General features: G+C 43.8%; 1 protein-coding gene across 2 annotated transcripts in view; it reads left to right on the top strand.

Moving 5' to 3' along the window:
- Positions 1-1,186: 1,186 nt before the first annotated feature.
- The window catches only part of LOC125116810 (tumor necrosis factor receptor superfamily member 10A-like), a 34,110-nt gene continuing 17,482 nt past the window's right edge, over positions 1,187-17,814 (top strand). For both annotated transcript variants that reach the window (XM_047762370.1, XM_047762368.1), the window contains exons 1-3: positions 1,187-1,515; positions 14,123-14,225; positions 17,419-17,532. In XM_047762370.1, coding sequence (XP_047618326.1) covers positions 1,354-1,515; positions 14,123-14,225; positions 17,419-17,532 — 379 coding nt within the window. In that variant the 5' untranslated portion in view covers positions 1,187-1,353. The remainder of the gene's footprint in view (positions 1,516-14,122; positions 14,226-17,418; positions 17,533-17,814) is intronic.

Below are 17,814 nucleotides of genomic sequence, written 5' to 3'. Positions count from 1 at the left end.
TGCAACATGCTCACTACATGAAATTTCATTGAAAGGTTTATACTGGGTTTTTTTAGTTTTATTGAAAACCCAAAGTAGCTTGAGATCGGAGAAACAATGGTATTTCCAACATGCTTTCTGAATCCATTACTACAAAAGCGTATTTTCACCCATGCCTTTCCTGAATCCTGAGTCACATTTGCCGTTTTTCCTTGACTGTATATGTTCAAGTTTTATGGTCTCCCATCACTTGTCTGTGGTTTCTCGAGTTTCCTCTTCTCTACTCCTGTGGATGCACTTTGTCCTTTCCCTGCTGAATCATTTGTCAAGGGTCTGCCATTTGACAGTCATCCCTCTCCTCTACCCGGTGAACCCAGGACACAAGACCCACTCATTTAGTGTTTTGGCGCCACCAGCTGGGGACCACAGCTGGACAACTACTGACCCTGCTCTGAACTAGGCACCTTCTTATAGATTCTTCCTTTCAATGGAGAAGGGCTTGGCAATAAGAGTTCTTTTATCTTTCCTTTTGTTTTGTATCAAATTTGAAATGTGCTGTAACAGACTTTCAATAGAGCTTCTTAACAAAATATTTGTACCTGTACTGGGTTATCAAATGCTCACACCCCCCTGTAAAATAGAGTCCAGCACCAGCAAATCACAATGTCAAAGCTTGCTTTTTCCTCCCACTGCCAATTGACAAATCCCTTTCACTGAAGCCACCTGTATCCCACTTCCTCCTTGGCTTGGGGAGGAAGGACATAGGCTTGGGAACAGCACATGGAGTTCTTGGCAACAGCCTACAGGTGTCAGAAGTCAAATCCAGATGGAGAGTAGAGGAAGATGCAGGGAACTTGAGGAGTTGGGTGGAGGTTTGGTAATTACTTGGCCCTGACAAACTAGAGAAGGCAATCCAGAGTGATCTGGACATATTTCTCTGCGCCTGGTGATCCAAAGTACAGCACTGCCCCGCCTGAGCGAGGGGGTGAGTTCTACGTCAGGCCTTTCTTCTTCTTCCCCTCCCCCCCCCCCCCCCCCCCCGCGCCCCGGGTGGGCGCGCGCGCGAGCTGGAGAAGACAGCCAGCGTTCCAAGACTATAAGTCACATGTTTCAACAAGCATGTACCTTATTTGCATGTTGGCTCCCATTCGTCGCTGCCCAACCAGGTGACTCAACGCGAGGGTACAAAAGTCAGGACCGTCTACCTACCAAAGCGTTGAGAGAACTAGCCGGAGTGCGAGAGAGACTGAGAGAACTAGCCGGAGTGCGAGAGAGAAGAGACTGAGTACTGCCTTGCATTCCTCTAGTGGCAGGGGTGATCCAGCACCCAGAGAAAGACACCGAGCATTCTCGGTGGCTCTGCTGACTATCACTATGTGGTGGCCAGGACAGCGAGCACCCCTCAACCGCACTGGGCAGTGGGGACAGAGTGCACCCACCACCTCAGGTGCCCAGGCGGAGTGCGCCCCCAGCCGCCAGTCTTGGCTCCAGGACCCCCGGGCTCTCATCTTCGTCGTCTTCGGTGTCTTGCTGTTGGTGAGTCCCCATTGGGGGTCCTGGCTCGGGGAGGGGAAGGCGCGCCTGGTGGTTGGGAGGGAGTGGGAATAGGGTTAGGGACAAGGCGAGGTGCCCTCTTGGGTTGTGTTGGAGCTGGATCAGTAGCGGACAGAGTGGGGGGATGGAGCAGGATCGTAGCCGGTGAGACCGACCGGGACCCAGATGGAGAAAAGCCCTCTGGCCTCGTGAGCTCTCTCAGGGGTAAATTCCAGGGATCAAGGCTGAGGTGGAAACTCCCTGGCAAGCTGCCCAGAGTGGCAGAGACTGGCTGTCTTTTCTTTCTTTACTGTTTTAACTTATGCCTAAATTCTAAAACACACTCATGGCAAATCAAAACAGCAGTCTGAGAAGAATCACTCTGCTGCCTGCAACTCTTTTTGATCTAACCCCTGAGGTGGAGGCAGGTTCCCAGTTCCTTCTATTCACAATGCCTTGCAGCTAGGAACCTTGCATCATGCAGCCTGGGAGGGGACCTGCTACTTCCTTTCCAGAAGCTGGTGAAGCAAACAGGAAAATACATGGTGATGCACATCCTGAAACCCCTCCCAATGGAAAGGCTCTGCCCCTGTACTTTCCAGGCTCCTTATATTAAAAAATAATAATAATAAATAAAGGTCAAGTCAATATTACAGGTATCATGAAGTTTTAAATGTTTTCATTGAAGAAATTAATTCAAAATTCAGAGAATAATATTTATAATCAGAAAGGGATTACAGAATTTATTTTTTTTAATTAATCTAGGAGTTCCTTTATGGCTCAGTGGTAATGAACCCGATTAGTATCCAGGAAGATGAGTATCCAGGACTAATCTGAGCTCAGCCCTCACTCAGGTCCTTGCCCTGAGTGTGTGATGTGGCCCCATTTTGGTCTATGCCATCCACCCTAGGTTTTTCTCTCCTTCCAAGTGGGAACTGAGAGGTCCAGAGGTTCAGAAGCTCATTCAGGCCCTATGAGTCCTGGGACTGCAGCTGGAGAGGGCAGGCCTGCTCTGTTTCTTCCGGCTCTGGGGCCCTGAGTCCCCACTTCTTCATGTGAAATGGGAGGAAGTAAAAGTCTGCAGGGGCCTCTGTAAATGGCGCAGGGCTGTGTGAGAGGATGAATCACATTCTCAGGGCTGGTGTCCATCACTCCCGTGCTGGGAGGGCCACAGGGTAAGTGGTCTCCTCCCCACTCCTGCAGTGGCTTCCACCAGTCTGTACTGGCTACATGGTATCAGCTGCCTCAGGTGGGCTCAGGAGCTTCTGAAGGCCAGGGTGGAAGGCTGTGCTGGAGAGAGTCATGAAGGAACACAGAAGAGCCCAAAAAGCAGGTGACAACAGTGATGGCAGTGCAGAGCCACGGGCCAGGTGTGTCCACATGCTTACAGTTGTCCCTCTGGTGAGCATCTTGCACAAGTGCAGTTTGAAGAGTGAGCAGGAAAGGTTTTCATCCATGAGGCTGCAGGTGGCCAGTCTCCCCCTGGCCCCTGCTCAGAAGGCCTCGGTCCCTGTCCTTGGACCACTTTCCCTCAACCAGGGATGGAGAGAAGTGTGGCTCCACCTTCTGAGTCAGGGCTGGGGGAGTGGGGCCAGTGACATGCCTGAAGCCTGTGCTCCTGGGCAGCTATGTCCTGCACTCAGCCAGGGACTGGGCATCCATTATTCACTGTAACTTTCCTAACAACTTGGGAAGATGGGAATGATCTTTAAGCCGTGTGTAATGTGGAGAACATGAGTTTCAGAGGAATAAGTTTCTGATATTTTTGGACTGACCCAGCAGAATCTGCACCCTACACCACAGCTCATGGCAATGCCAGATCCTTAATCCACTGAGCCAGGCCAGGGATCGAACCCATAACCTCATGGTTCCTAGTTAGATTTGTTTCCACTGCGCCACGATGGGAACTCCTTCTAATGGCAAGTGTACTTTGACCTGGGAATAGCATCTCCTGCCATTGCTCTTCAGGATGTATGAGAAGTGGGGGAAGGGAGAAAGGCTCTAACATCCCCGGTGTGCTAACATTTCACACAACCACCTTGGACCTTGGACATTTAGAGGAGGTGAGATAATTACAGTTTATGGATGAGAAAATATGGCTCAGAAAGGAAAAGTGTCTAGGCTTTGACTTAACCCAAATCTATAGAAAAGAAATGAGTGGGAAAGAGAAATGACAACTTTTAAAAGATACAGGGACAAGACAATCAGCCTCAAGGTTCTTACAATGATGGGTCTCAGATGAATGGCATTCAACCAGAAGAAATTGGTAGGTTGCGAGAAGAGATAGAAGAATTAAAAAGTAATCAGGAACTTTTACAAAACCAGCTGGCTGAAAAGGACTCTTTGATTGAAAATTTGAAATCTTCCCAACCATCACCTGGCACAAATGAAGAGTCTTCAGCAACAGATTCAGCAAGAGATTCTGAACAAATAGCAGACTTGAAACAGGAACTGGCAACATTAAAGTCTCAGTTAAATTCACAGTCTATAGAAATCACTAAACTACAGGAGCTGTTACAGGAAACAGAAACATTTGCAAAATCACTTCCTGAACCAGAACAGAGTGAAACTGTAACAGCTGCAAAAACTACTGATGTAGAAGGAAGACTGTCAGCATTATTACAAGAGACTAAAGAATTAAAGAATGAAATTAAAGCTCTGTCTGAAGAAAGAACTGCTATTAAAGAGCAGCTGGGTGAATCTAACAGTACCATTGCCATTTTACAAAATGAGAAAAACAAGCTCGAGGTGGACATTACAGATTGGTGCTGTTGGCTGATCAGGATCAGAAAATATTTTCATTAAAGAATAAACTCAAGGAACTTGGTCATCCAGTTGAAGAAGAGGATAAACTTGAATCCGGAGACCAAGATGATGAGGATGATGAAGATGAAGATGATGGCAAGGAACAGGGTCATAGCTAGCTTTAAAATCTCTGGGAATGATAAGAGATTATATTGTATCTTTGAAGATGGAGTCTTAAGACAGTGCTTTGGTTTGCCTCCACAGAAAATAAAGATTTAGAAACCAGGTGGAAAACATTCACTAATAAGACTATTGATGTATTTTTTAAACGATGCCACCCATGTTGCTAATTCTTTTAATCTAACTTTATGTAGACCACATATCTCTTATTGAAATTTATCTGAACTGTCCCAAAATATAATTTGCAAAGAGCTACAGACACTAAAAATGTAACAGTTTAAGGCACTTGGTGGCAATGCTATTTGCCTTAGTTCATTGGTTGTGTATAGAAGTTCTGTGTTTGTCTGCTATTTTTACTTTTCAGAATTTGTGTCTTTAAATACTAACACATTTGGTTTAATGTGTGTTGGAATCATTGTTTCTAAATTCAATATTGGAGTTCTTAGCTAATGATTTCCTTTTAAAGAAACGGATTTCCTTAAAGGCAAGAGAGGAAGGTGTCGGGGTAGTATATCCTTAGCCCTTCACACAGTGTGACTCCTGCAAGAGCAGCATAGGACAGTGTAGGATGAGTGCCTTGACCCTAGATATGGCTGCATTTGGTACCTCAGTGAAGAAACGAAGGATGCTGGCCCACAGTGAGGAGGCAGGCATTTTTGAGAAATATTTGCAACAGTGTATTAGCATGTGTTTGGTTTGGGGTTTATTTAAAGCTAAACATGAAAACAAATTATAACTTAACAGCTCATGCAACACAGATTTAGTATTATTGTTTGATTATTATAAAACACATTATGTTCCTAGTTTTAAAAAGACCCAAACTATGGTTTATATAATTTATTGGCATTTTTGCTGAATAGGTTTAAGTCAGGTAATAGATTTTTAAAAAGCAGTGAAGCATTGTGTCAAAATTTAATGTTTTCATAATAAAAATAGATACTATGTTCACACAAAAAAGAAAAGAAAAGAAAAGATACAGGGACAATTTCAGTATTAAACCCGGAAGCTTTTTAGTGTTTCATCATTGGAAGCTTTTGGTGATATGTTAGAATGGCTTTGATTGAGTTAATTGTTTGCATCCCTGAGTTTGCTCTCGGTCCCAACATTTTGCTAAGGGAGGGCTGGAAAGGTCCTCAGGGTGGGACCTCTGGCTCCGTGCCTTGTCTTGCTTGGTGTGTACCAGACTTTGGCTGCCTCTCCCACCTGCTTCTCTGTGTGTCGGTGGTGTGACTTTCTTCCTTGGCCGCCTTTAAAATTTTCCTTAATACTGGTTTTCAGAAATTTGATTACGATTTGTGTGGTTTTTTAAAAATGTTTCTTTCACCTGAGGGCTTGGTGTTACAGTTTATATCCAACCTGGAGGACTTCTGACCACTGCTTCTCCAATATTTGTTTCTTCCTATCCCCGTGCCTCCAATTACACCTACATTAGAACGCTTGGTATTGATTCAGACTTAACTTAGGATATGTTTTTTTATCAGTTATTTCTTTCATGGATCATGCCTTTAGTGTTACTCTAGAAAGTCATCACCAGAATTAAATTAATTTAGGTTTTTTCCTATGTTATCTTCCTATGCTGAGTTTTATAGTTTTGTGTTTTACATTTAGTTTTGGTAAATGTTTTGGTAAGTTTGAGTTAATTTTGTAAAGAGCATAAGGTCTATATCTAGATTTGTTTGCTTGTTTGTTTTGCATGTGGACATCTAGTTATTCCAATCCCATATGCTAAAAAGACTCATCAGTATATAAATCAGTATTACAAATGTGGCATTTTAAAAAATCTCTAAAGTTTTATTTATTTACTTTTAAAATATTACCCACCTCTCTCCTGATTGTGTTTACTTTTATCTTTTATGTCCCTGAGTACATTTATAAGATTCAAATAGCTCTTTCCTAGTCTTTGTGTGTTATTTCAATGATCTGTCACTTTTTTACCCACAGTTTCCACTGACTGATTTTTTTTCTATTTAGGGTGATGTTTTTCTGTTTCTTTCATGCCTTCTAATTTTTTATAAGTTACAGACATTGTGAATTTGCTATCTTAGGTATTCATTTCTCTTGTGTTCTTTCAAAGAGGGCTGGGTATTGTTCCTGTCATAGCAAAGATAAGGTTATATAACAGTTTCATCTTCCAGTATTTGCTTAAAGTTCAATGCCTGGGCTACATATGCCTTATTTGGAGACCAAATTCATTAACTACCAAGGACCTGGTAGCTAATTTCTGATAACTAGCCAGCACCCCTAGTATGCAGTCTGTGGTAACATGGACTCGAAAAATGCTTCCATCCTTGTCAGCCTGCGGATTTCTGACAGTCCCTTCTCAGCCTGGGTTGGGTCCCTCCCATGGGTGACAGACAGAATAAGTGGCTTTGTTTGTTTGTTTTTAATTAAAATCAGCTTTGTGAGTCATAACTACACTAAAGAGAGATTGTGCTGAAATACAGCTCTTCCAAGGGCCAAGCTCTTTATACACCTATGCATTCGCTGAATTCTCACACACCCCTGTGAGTAGGAACTCTGATTACCCTTGTCTGATGAGCAAGGAGAGATGCAGATAGGTAGATGGGGCTTGCTGGAGGTCACCCACTCTTTGGTGGAGAGGTGGGCAGGCAGGTGAGCAGCCCCAAGGCTGAAACACTGGGTCCCCTGCTGACCACTGCCCAGGTGAGCATTTGGTCTCTGAGGCCTGCGCTCAGGCAGCACAGGGTCACGGCTGGAGGGTCCCTGCAGTGGGACCCCTCATTTCAGGAATGATAAATGTGAGGTTTGAGAGGAAGGGAAGTGACTTCCCAGGATCATGCAGCTGTTCAATGTCTGGTCCTAGATGAGAAGGCTGATGGCTGGTCATTTACCCTGTGGGTTTTTTTTACAGAGTTAAAAAGAAACCATAAATCATAGAATCCGATCTCCGGCCCCAGGAAGATGTGGAGGACAGATCTGAAGCTGATGTCAGAGTTTACCAAATTTCATTTTAATGTCAGAGAAGCAAGGCAGATGTAAGGGTTTGTACGCTCCAGAGGGGACAAAGGAGATCGCTTGAGTTGATTCTTGATCCAAGAAAACCAGCTGGAGCGAGGATCAAACTTGCTTCTGGGAGAGTCCAAAGCTCGCACTACTGCTGAAGGGGGCCAGAAAAAGGAACTTCTCAGCTGATGACTCAGCTCTGGGAAGGGGCAAGGTCTTTAGGTCTGATGTGGGACAAGAACTGGAACACAGCGCCTCCTCCCTTCTCATCCTCCTCTCCTTTACCCTGCCTCTGGCGTTTGGTTTCTCGCTCTCTCTCTCTCTCACACACACACACACAAACGTGTGTTGTGTGTACGTGCGTGCGTGCTTGTGTGCGTCTGAAGATGGACACATCTCCTGGGTTTTTCAACAGGAAGATGACTAACTAGGAACACAATAGGAAGCCCATGCCTCTCTCCCACCTGGTCCCTTCCCCCCATTACTTCCAGTGCATTTGTGTCTGTGGTCCTGTCCTTGTTGACTTTCTCCTCCGTGTCCACCAGTGTCCTTGCCGCCCCTGGCACTGTCAGCTCTGCCTCACAGTCCCTCTAGGTTCTTTCCACCTTGGTAGCCTTGGGGATCTCTGTGTCTCCACCTCAGCTCCCTGTGGCTGGAACTGTCCTGAGGAAAGGAAGGGCCATGCTGTATCCCTGATGCCCCATAGCCCCACACAGGGCTGCTCAGCAGACTCCAGAGGAGCCTCCCCTGAACTTGTGGGTAGTGTGGGTTCTAAGATGCCTGCACTAACATTGGTATAAATAATGTCCTTGTCCCCTTCTAGAGGGTATTTATGTGAGTGGTGGGAAATATGACCTGCAGGTTGGGGTCAGAACAGAGGTGACTGAATGTCATGCTAAGGGTTTCCCAGGTCCATAGGCTCCAGGAGCCAGACATCCAGTTTAACGGGGTGGGCATTGGTCAATCAGTACTTTTAAAGATAATTGTTTATAATGACAAAATTATTTCTCCAGTGGATAATGGACTAGATGTGTGAAGTCAGACTTGGCCCAAGCAGTATTTGGCCTCTGTCCTCGTGGTTAGGTTGCATCAGCGTGAAAGAGGAAAGTGGAGGCTGGTAAGGATCTGAGGGAGGTGATCATGATAACACCGGCAAGTCATGAGATGGGTTTTGTAAGAGGAGAGAAAGGGATTCCAAGTTTCCTAACCTGAGAGCTGGCAGAGGTCATTACAAAAATCATGGCATAAATGGGAAGAAAAGGGCTTAAGAATTAGGAACAGGAATGTGGTTTGGGAGGCAGTGTTGATACTTTATTGCCAGCAGACCTGCACCACACAAAATGCTAAATGGAGATTTCAAAATGAAAACAAATGAAATCAAATGGAAACATGGATTTTCTTCAAGAGGAAGAAAGATCACAGGAAATATAACAAATGTGGTCAAATGTAAAGGATTGTTATTTCCCCTTGGTTTCCTGAACCTATACAGTCAAAAAATCTCACATTGTTTGTGGACTTTATTAAGGACACTCGTCTAATTCCCAGGATGACTAGAGCAACTAGAATGGGAGGGTGGTGATGAATGGACTTCAGTTGTTGCAAGTCTTTAATATTTTATATTAAATTACACTCTTAATCAAGCAGTACAACTCAGTAATGAAAAGGAACAAAGTATGAGGCACATGACAACACGAATGAATTTCCAAATAATTATCTTGAAGGAAAGAAGCCAGACAGAAAAGAGTGCATGCTATCTGATTCTATTTATATGAAATTCTAGAAAATTCAAACTAACCTCAAGGGTCAGAAAGCAGATCAATAGTTGCCAGAGGCCAGAAGAGTCAGGGTAGGAGGGAGGAGTGCCAAGAGGCAAAAGGAAACCACTGGGATGATGACGTGGTTATTACCTTGATTGTGGTGAAATTTTCATAGATGAATAGATTTGTCAAATTTTATCTATTCCTTAGTGATGTGTAGTTTATCATAAGTCAATTATACCTTAATCAGTCTACTTTTAAAAACTTTAAATAGGCTGTAAACAGTTTAAAAGCATATAATGTACTCCCGATAGGAACTGCTAAAGAAAGAATGTAAACGCATTAGACAAAATGCCAACACAATTAAAAGAAAATTCTAAAAAATATTTAGTGCATATTAAAGTGCACAGGGAAGGAGTAACAGGAAAAACAGTAGACTTGACAAACAGAAAATAAGTATTAAACCTGTAGACTACTTCAACATTATCACTCATCATATTAACTCCAAATCACTGTAATTCAAAAGTAGAAATGGTTAGAATGAATTTAAAGGAGACAAAGACATATTGAAAATAAGGATGGATAACAGATATAACACTTAAATAGTAAGCCTAACTTCTGCAGCTATGTTAGTATCAGATGAAGCTGATTTAGGACAAAGAATATTGCAGAGATAAAGAGAAACTTTTGTAGTGTTGATTGATTAATTTATTAGGAAGTCATGATAATCATCAATGTATATGTACCAAATAATAGAATTTCATAACTCATAAAGCAAAAATCTACAGGATTAAATGGAGATGATAGCCCATCTTTCTTAGCAATTGATAAAATGATTAGATGAATACAACTCAGTAAAATCATGAGAGCTCTGAATACTGTCAACCACTTTGACTTAATTGACATTTATAGAGCAAATGTGCAACATCTGCTGAAGACATTGTTTTGGAAAAGGTAACTGCCTTTTGGGATGATGTTGCAGATTAGGCTTAGGTAAGAAAGGGCATCAGAGAATGTTCTGTGGTAATACTATAGTCTATAATCTAGATAGAGGACTTGGGTTACACACATGTACAAACTGATCAACTCACTGAGTGGCACACTTAAATATGCATTTCACTATGTGTGGATATTTGGTGTATGAGTCTGTACATCATACTGGGTGTCTAAAGTTTTTGTAATAAAATGATGAGAAGCAGAGTCCATGAGAGGAAAACCTGGGAAGACAGGAGGGAACAGCATTGTGAGAGCAGAGAAAGGAATCTCAGAGGAGGCCCAGCCCTGGAAAAGGGACAACTTGAGGGATACATGTGAGTTTAGTGGTCCCCAATACTTGACAGGCTTTTAGGTGGAAGAGGGTTACATTTTATTGGGTTTAGATCAGTTGAACTGAGCTCAGCAAAGCATTTTTATTCTGACATTTTCTTAATTTAACTTTAAGAAACACTCAAATCACAGAAATTTTATTTTATTTTTATTTTAAAACACTCTCAAAATCACAGAAATGTTGCATATAATATACAAAACCCCTTTTCCTGACCATCTGAAACTAGATACTAACGTGATAAACATCATTCCTGAACACTTTAGTGTGTGCTCTCTACAAGTAAGAACATTCTCTCCTACAGACACAATACAACCTACAAATCACAACATTAACACTGACACATTACTACTATCTAATTCTCAGACCCCACTCAAATTTTTCCATTTGTTCTCAGGTCATTTATATCTCAGAGACTGTGACAGAAATTGTCACTTTTCTGTGACTCTGGTATTTAGTAGAACACTGACATGTTCCACTACACACAGCTTTTCTGACACCTTAAATTTTTAAAAAACTTGTGGTATAATATACACCACAAAAAATTTACCACCTTAACCATTTCTCTGTGTACAGTTCAGTAGTGTTAACTACATTCTCACTGTTGTGCAGTCAATGTCTAATACTATTTTCATTTTGTAGAACTGAAACTCTCTACCCGTTAACCAACCACCTCCAAATTCCCCCCTCTGCTCAGCCCTCCCAATAGCCATTCTCCTTTCTCCATGAGTTTGAGTACGATAGGGACCTCACATAAGTGGACTCATACAGTATTTGTGTGATTAGCTTATTTCTCTTAGCATAATGTCCTCAAGGATTCATCCATGTTGTAACATGTGCCAGAATTTCCTTTTTTTTTTTTTTTTTGTCTTTTTGCTATTTCTTTGGGCCGCTCCCGTGGCATATGGAGGTTCCCAGGCTAGGGGTCGAATCGGAGCTGTAGCCACCAGCCTACACCAGAGCCACAGCAACGCGGGATCTGAGCCGCGTCTGCGACCTACACCACAGCTCACGGCAACGCCGGATCGTTAACCCACTGAGCAAGGGCAGGGACCGAACCCGCAACCTCATGGTTCCTAGTCGGATTCGTTAACCACTGCGCCACGACAGGAACTCCCAGAATTTCCTTCTTTTTAAGGTGAATAATATTCCATTTTTATGTATATACCACATTTTGTTTATCCATTTATCCATTGGTGGACATTTGGGTTACTTCTACCTTTTGGTTATTGTGAATAATGTTGCTATGAACATAAGTGTACAAATATCCCTTGGAGAACTTGCTTTCAGTTCTTTTGGCTATATACCCAGAAACGAATTTGCTAAGTCATTTAGTAATTCTATTTTTAATTTTTTGAGAACCCCCCAACTATATGCAAACTGTTTTCCATAGGGATTACATCATTTTACATTCTTACCAATGGTGCACAAGGCTTCCTTTCTTTAAAGAAATTTTTTTTTAATTAATGATTTTCATTTTTTCCATTATAGTTGTTTGGTTTTTGTTTGTTTGTTTGTTTGGCTGCCTGCGGCATATGGAGTTCCTCAGCCAGCAGTCAGATCCAGACCGCAGTTGTGACCTATGCCACAGCTGTGACAACGCTAAATCCTTAACCTGCTGTGCCAGGGCTCAGCCTGCACCCCAGTGCTCCAGAGATGCTGCCATTGATCCCACTGAACCACAGAGGGAACTCTTCTTTTTTTTAAAATAGCGGCTATCCTAATGGGTGTGCAGGGTTATCTCTTTGTGGTTTTGATTTGCTCAAGTGATATTGAGCATCTCTTCACATACCTCATAGCCATTTATATTTCTTCTTTGGAAAAATGTCTATTCAAATTTTTTGCCCATTTTAAAAATTGGGTGGTTGTCATATTTATATATTGTAGATATTAATTCCTTATCAGATGTATGATTTGCAAATATTTCTCCCATTCTGTGGGTTGTCCTTTCACTCTGTTAACTGTGGTTTTTTTTTTGATGCACAGAAACTTTAAAGTTTGATATTATTGGAGTTCCCATCGTGGCTCAGCAGTTAACGAACCTGATTAGTATCCATGATGCAGGTTCAGTCCCCAGCCTTGTTCAGTGGGTTAAAGATCCAGCATTGCCATGAGCTGTGGTGCAGGTTGCAGATGTGTCTCGGACCCCACATTGCTGTGGCTGTGGTGTAGGGCGGCAGCTACAGCTCCCATTCAACCCCTAGCCTGGGCACCTCCATATGTTGCTAGTGTGGCCCTAAAAAGACAAACAACAACAGCAGCAACAGCAAAACTTTGGTATTATCACAATTTTTCTATTTTTTTTTTATGTTGTCTGTGCTTTTGGTGTCATATTCAAGGCCCTGCAAAATTCCAGATCATGAAGAATGCCCCTCTGTTTTCCCCTGTTTTATAGTTTTCACTCTTATGTTTAGATCTTTGATTTATTTTGAGTTAATTTCTGTATGTAGTATAAAGGGTCCAAGTTCATGTTTTTGCACGTGGGTATACATTTCCCAATATCATTTATTGAAAGGACTGTCCTCTCTCCATTAAATGGTTTTGGTATCCTTTGCCAACAGTCATTTCACCATACATGCAACAGTCTATTTCTGGACTATCTGTTCTATTCCATTGGTCTACATGTCTGAGACCCCTTTTTAAACCAGAAATTCATTATTTAATCAACATATGGTGAACAAAAACTTTAATTAACATTTGATCCTGTATCCTGATTTTTTAATTTGCATGTTATATAACCCTCATTTATAGGTGTCTGTGTGTGTCTGTGTGTGTGTGTGTGTAAGAGAAAGAGAATATTTACACATATGTTGAAATAGTGGAACTAAATGAGGCAAAGTATTAATGGATGCCATTCTTTTTTTTTTGTCTTTTTGTCTTTTCTAGGGCCGCTCCCATGGCATATGGAGGTTCCCAGGCTAGGGGTCAAACCGGAGCTGTAGCCACCAGCCTACACCAGAGCCACAGCAACTCGGGATCCGAGCCGTGTCTGCAACCTACACCACAGCTCACGGCAACACCGGATCCCCAACCCACTGAGCAAGGGCAGGGATCGAACCCGCAACCTCATGGTTCCTAGTCGGATTCGCCAACCACTGCACCACGACGGGAACTCCAGGATGGCATTTCTAAGATGAGGGGATTACATGTGGTTTTTGTATTCTTATGAAAACTTGGGACTTCCTGTTGTGGTGCAGCGCTTTAAGGATCCAGAGTTGTCTCTGCGGTGGTTCAGGTTCCATCCCCGGCCAGGCACAACGGATTAGGGATCCAGTGTTGCCACAGCTGTGGTATATGTTGCAGCTGCAGCTTGGAGTCAATCTCTGGCCCAGGAACTTGCATATGCTATCGGGGCAGCCAAAAACAAAACAAAACAAAAATTTTACCTGTTCTTAATTTTCTAGAATAAACATGTTTTCTTTTTTAAGAAGAAAAGGATAAAAAAGCGTTTTTCAACTAGGCTAGCCCCAAATTATGAAAAGATAAACATATATTCAAAAGAATATTTAAGAGCTTGAAGATGGGAGAAAGGTGGAAGTTCTGCTTCGTTTTGGAGGTGAGGTGAAGGAATGTGGGATGGATTCTGGGAGGCCCGAGAGTCTGGAAGCCATTCATGCCTATCCCTGCTTTGTCCCCATAGGTCACAGCTGCCTCAGCCATGCCCATAAGGCAAGAAAGAGTTCACCAGCAATCCAATGTTCCACGGGGATGGAGACGCAGCTTCTGGGAGTTGTGCCCACCAGGTAAAGTCTAAGAATAATCTCCAACCCTTACCCCAGCCTTATCTCCATGTTCTTCTGGTCTTCTGATCCTTATAGTTCCTTGTTCTTATTTCACAGGTGCTTACTGGGAGTCTTGTGTGTGCCAGCCACTGTGTTAGTGGAGGGCATGAGGCCCCTCCCCTCCTGGGATGGTACCCAGAGAGAGGGAGGAATGTGATAGATAAGATAGGAACCATGAGGATAAAAAATACAAACAAATGGTTAAGAAATCATTATGAAAAGATGAGAAATGCAGAGCAAAACCACAATAAGATACCACCTCGCATACATGTAGATGACCACCACTAAAAAAACCAGACAACGATGTGCTGGTGAGACTGCAGAAAGACTGGAATCCTTGGGCACTGTTGGTAGGAATGTAAAATGATGCAGTCTTTATGGAAAACAGTATGAAGATTCCTCAAAAAAATTAAAATAGAGTTACCATATGATCCACCAGTTCCCCCTCCAGGTTTATATCCATCCAAAAGAATTTAAAGTAGGATCTAAAACAGATACTTACATACTCCATAGCAGCGTAGCCCGTCGGCAGACAGGTGGGGAAGAGGGATGCAGAGAGGGGAACAAGGCATGCTGGCCTTGAGGAGAGGCGCCAGAGAAGCAGTGGCGGGATAGGAGGCTGCGGGCTGCTAAAACTACCCGGAGGCAAACTGGCTGCAGGGACACGACAGGGAGTCTCACCAATGAGGCCTCCAGCCCAGGGGAGGTCCCGTGGCACCCAGGACATCAACCGGCCTTCTCCGTCCCCGGGGCACCCTCGCGGGGCTCGTGACCACCACCGCCAAACGGCAGAGGCGGCCCGCTAGAATGCTCTCCTGCACGCGTCCTGACGACCGCACACACGCCCGTCGCTCCAACACCCCCCCTCCCCATCTGATCCAAGAGCACTTCCCCAGGGACGACACCTACTCGAGGCCAGGCAGTTTCGATCGCAGCGATGGAGAGGGGCGGGCGCGCAGGCAGGGCTAGGCCGAAAGGCAGGGGCACGGGTGCTGCCTAGGGAAGGAAGGACCCCGACGCCTTCAGGGCCACTTGGAAAACAAGCACGGATCCCACCGCCTCAGGCATGAGGGCGGTCCCACGACGCCTGGGACACCGGCCCTCCGCAGCCACCTTAGAACCTCCCGCGACGCCGCCCCACCTCCGGGGCCTGCGCGCGACAGTCCCCTCCTCCACCACCACGACCACCACCACCACCACCACCACCACGGAGGGTCTGTCTACCCAAACATCCATCCATCCATTTTCATCTGGTCCGCCCCGGGGGCCTCACGTCCAGGGAAACACTCCCCGGGCGAGGCCATCCGACCTGTGCCCACGCGCATTCGAGAGCGGGCAGGACAGATGCTCAGAGCGAGGGGACTAGGGAGTCGGGAGGGAATGTCCCCCCAGCATTTCGGCACGAGACGCGGTCACGGCCGGGAAAGGCCTGTGCTGCCTCAAAGCTGGTGGGTGTGCCTCACCAGGGGGCTTTTCTGCAAAGTCTGAGAGGCCGCCTCGCCTCGCACGACCCACAGCGATCGCTCACGAGCCAGGGGAAGCAGGGGATACACCGCGCACGCCGCGCCACGTCAGTCCCCCTCCACGCGCACTGAGGACGACTACGCCTAGGCACCTGCCCCCGCCCCCCAAAGGGGACGGGCGTGTCTCCCCTACCTTTTCGACCTCCAAGAAGGCGGCCCTTGGGACGCACCACCGTTGTGGGGAGGCCAGGGGCTCGCTGGGAATTGGAAACGAAGCTGCAACGCGGTCTTGGGCACCCGAGGGCTTTTTGGATACGTAGGCAAACTTTATATCAAATTTAAGAAAAGTTTGCCCATTACTTCATCAAAATTTGTGTTTTCTGCTTCTCTTTCTTTTCTCCTGCTAGAACTACTGTAATGTGTATGCTGGTGCATTTTATGGTGCCCCACAGGCTCCTCAGGCCCTGCTCTTTTTTTCATTCTTTCTGTTTCTGCTCCTGAGACTGGATAATTTTAATAACCTTATCGCCATGATCACAGATTTTCTTGTTGTTCTGCCTGCGCTGATTTGCCATTTAACCCCTCTAGCGCCGCAAAGACACAAAGAGGTTGAAAGTAAATGGTGAAAAAGATGTTGCAACCAAAAGAGCTGAGGTGGCTATACTATGAACAAACAAAATATATTTAAAGTCATGATAGTTTTATAAGAGAAAGAAGAACATTATCTTTTCAAACTTTCCGGATTTTTTCTGTTATTTTGAAGAAATCATTCTTTTTGGGATAAGTTATATATTTTTTTCTTTCGGTATTTTTGAGACAAAATTGACACATAGCACTCTAAATAAGTTTAAGCAGGCAGCAGAATGGTTTGACTTAACATCATGAGATTACCGCAGTAACTATAGTGAACATCCATCATCTCACACAGATAAGATTTAAGGGAGTAGAAAAAAAATTTTTCCTTGTGATGAGAACTCTTAGGATTTACTCTCCTTACAGCTTTCATGCAACGTGCAACAGTGTTAATTATATTTATCATGCTGTGCATTATACCCCTAGTACTTATTTAACGTATTAACTAGAAGTTTATACCTTTTGACTGCATTCATCCAGTTCCTTCTCTCTTCACCAGTGCCCTCCAGTAACCACAAATCTGGTCTTTTCTATAAGTTTGTTTGTTTTTGAAGTATAATTAACCTACAGCAATACTATGTTTGTTGGTTCCTGCTACACAGCATAGTGATTTGATATTTCTATAAATTTCAAAAGGATCACCACAACAAGTCTAGTTGCCATCTGTCACCGTACAAATATATTACATAAAATCAAGTAATAATTGTAAACATATTCATCTAATAGAGCCTCAAAAATATGAAGTAAAAATGCACAGACTTGAAGAGAGAACTAGTTCAACAGGCTAGGCTACAAAACAACCTTTAATAAATTTTAAAAGATTGAAATCAAAGTTTCCTCATTGATCAAAATGGGGTAAGGTTTGAGATCAGTAATCGAAAGAACACTGGAAAATTCACAGTAGATTCAGAATTGATAAACTAATGGTTGACATCAGGCAGAATGAATTTCCCCCTGGGAATTCCACTGAAGGCCAAAAGAGGAGCGCCCCAGTCGCTGCAGCCAGCCTCTGGGAATCCTGTGGGGATGCACTCACCAGATTTGATCTCCCTTCCCAGGATACCATGTATCAGAAGATGGAAAAAATTGTACATCCTGTGTACATGGAGTGGACTTTACCATTTACTGGAATGTGCTACCTTCCTGCTTACCGTGTACAACCTGCAAATCAGGTACAGAACATAGGGACCAGTAACGAGTGTGGGCGTGATGAGTGACACCGGGCTTCCAATTCCACTTCTCCTGGATCTTTACCATACCCTGTTTGAAGACTATGTCTTAGGTCAATCAAATAAAGTTAGAAATGCCACACAGTAAGCAAATCTTTTAAAAGGTCAGATGAAAATGGTGGGAAAATAATCTGTCCTTTAATGGGGCGGGGGGTGGAATTTGAATAACATAAGCAAAGGCCTGGAAAAGTGCCAGGTTTGAGCTAGTGCTGGGTCTGGTCCTGG

The sequence above is a fragment of the Phacochoerus africanus genome, chromosome 15 (assembly GCF_016906955.1).
Source record: "Phacochoerus africanus isolate WHEZ1 chromosome 15, ROS_Pafr_v1, whole genome shotgun sequence".
Classification (NCBI taxonomy): Eukaryota; Metazoa; Chordata; class Mammalia; order Artiodactyla; family Suidae; genus Phacochoerus; species Phacochoerus africanus.
This window is presented reverse-complemented; position numbering and strand designations above follow the sequence as displayed.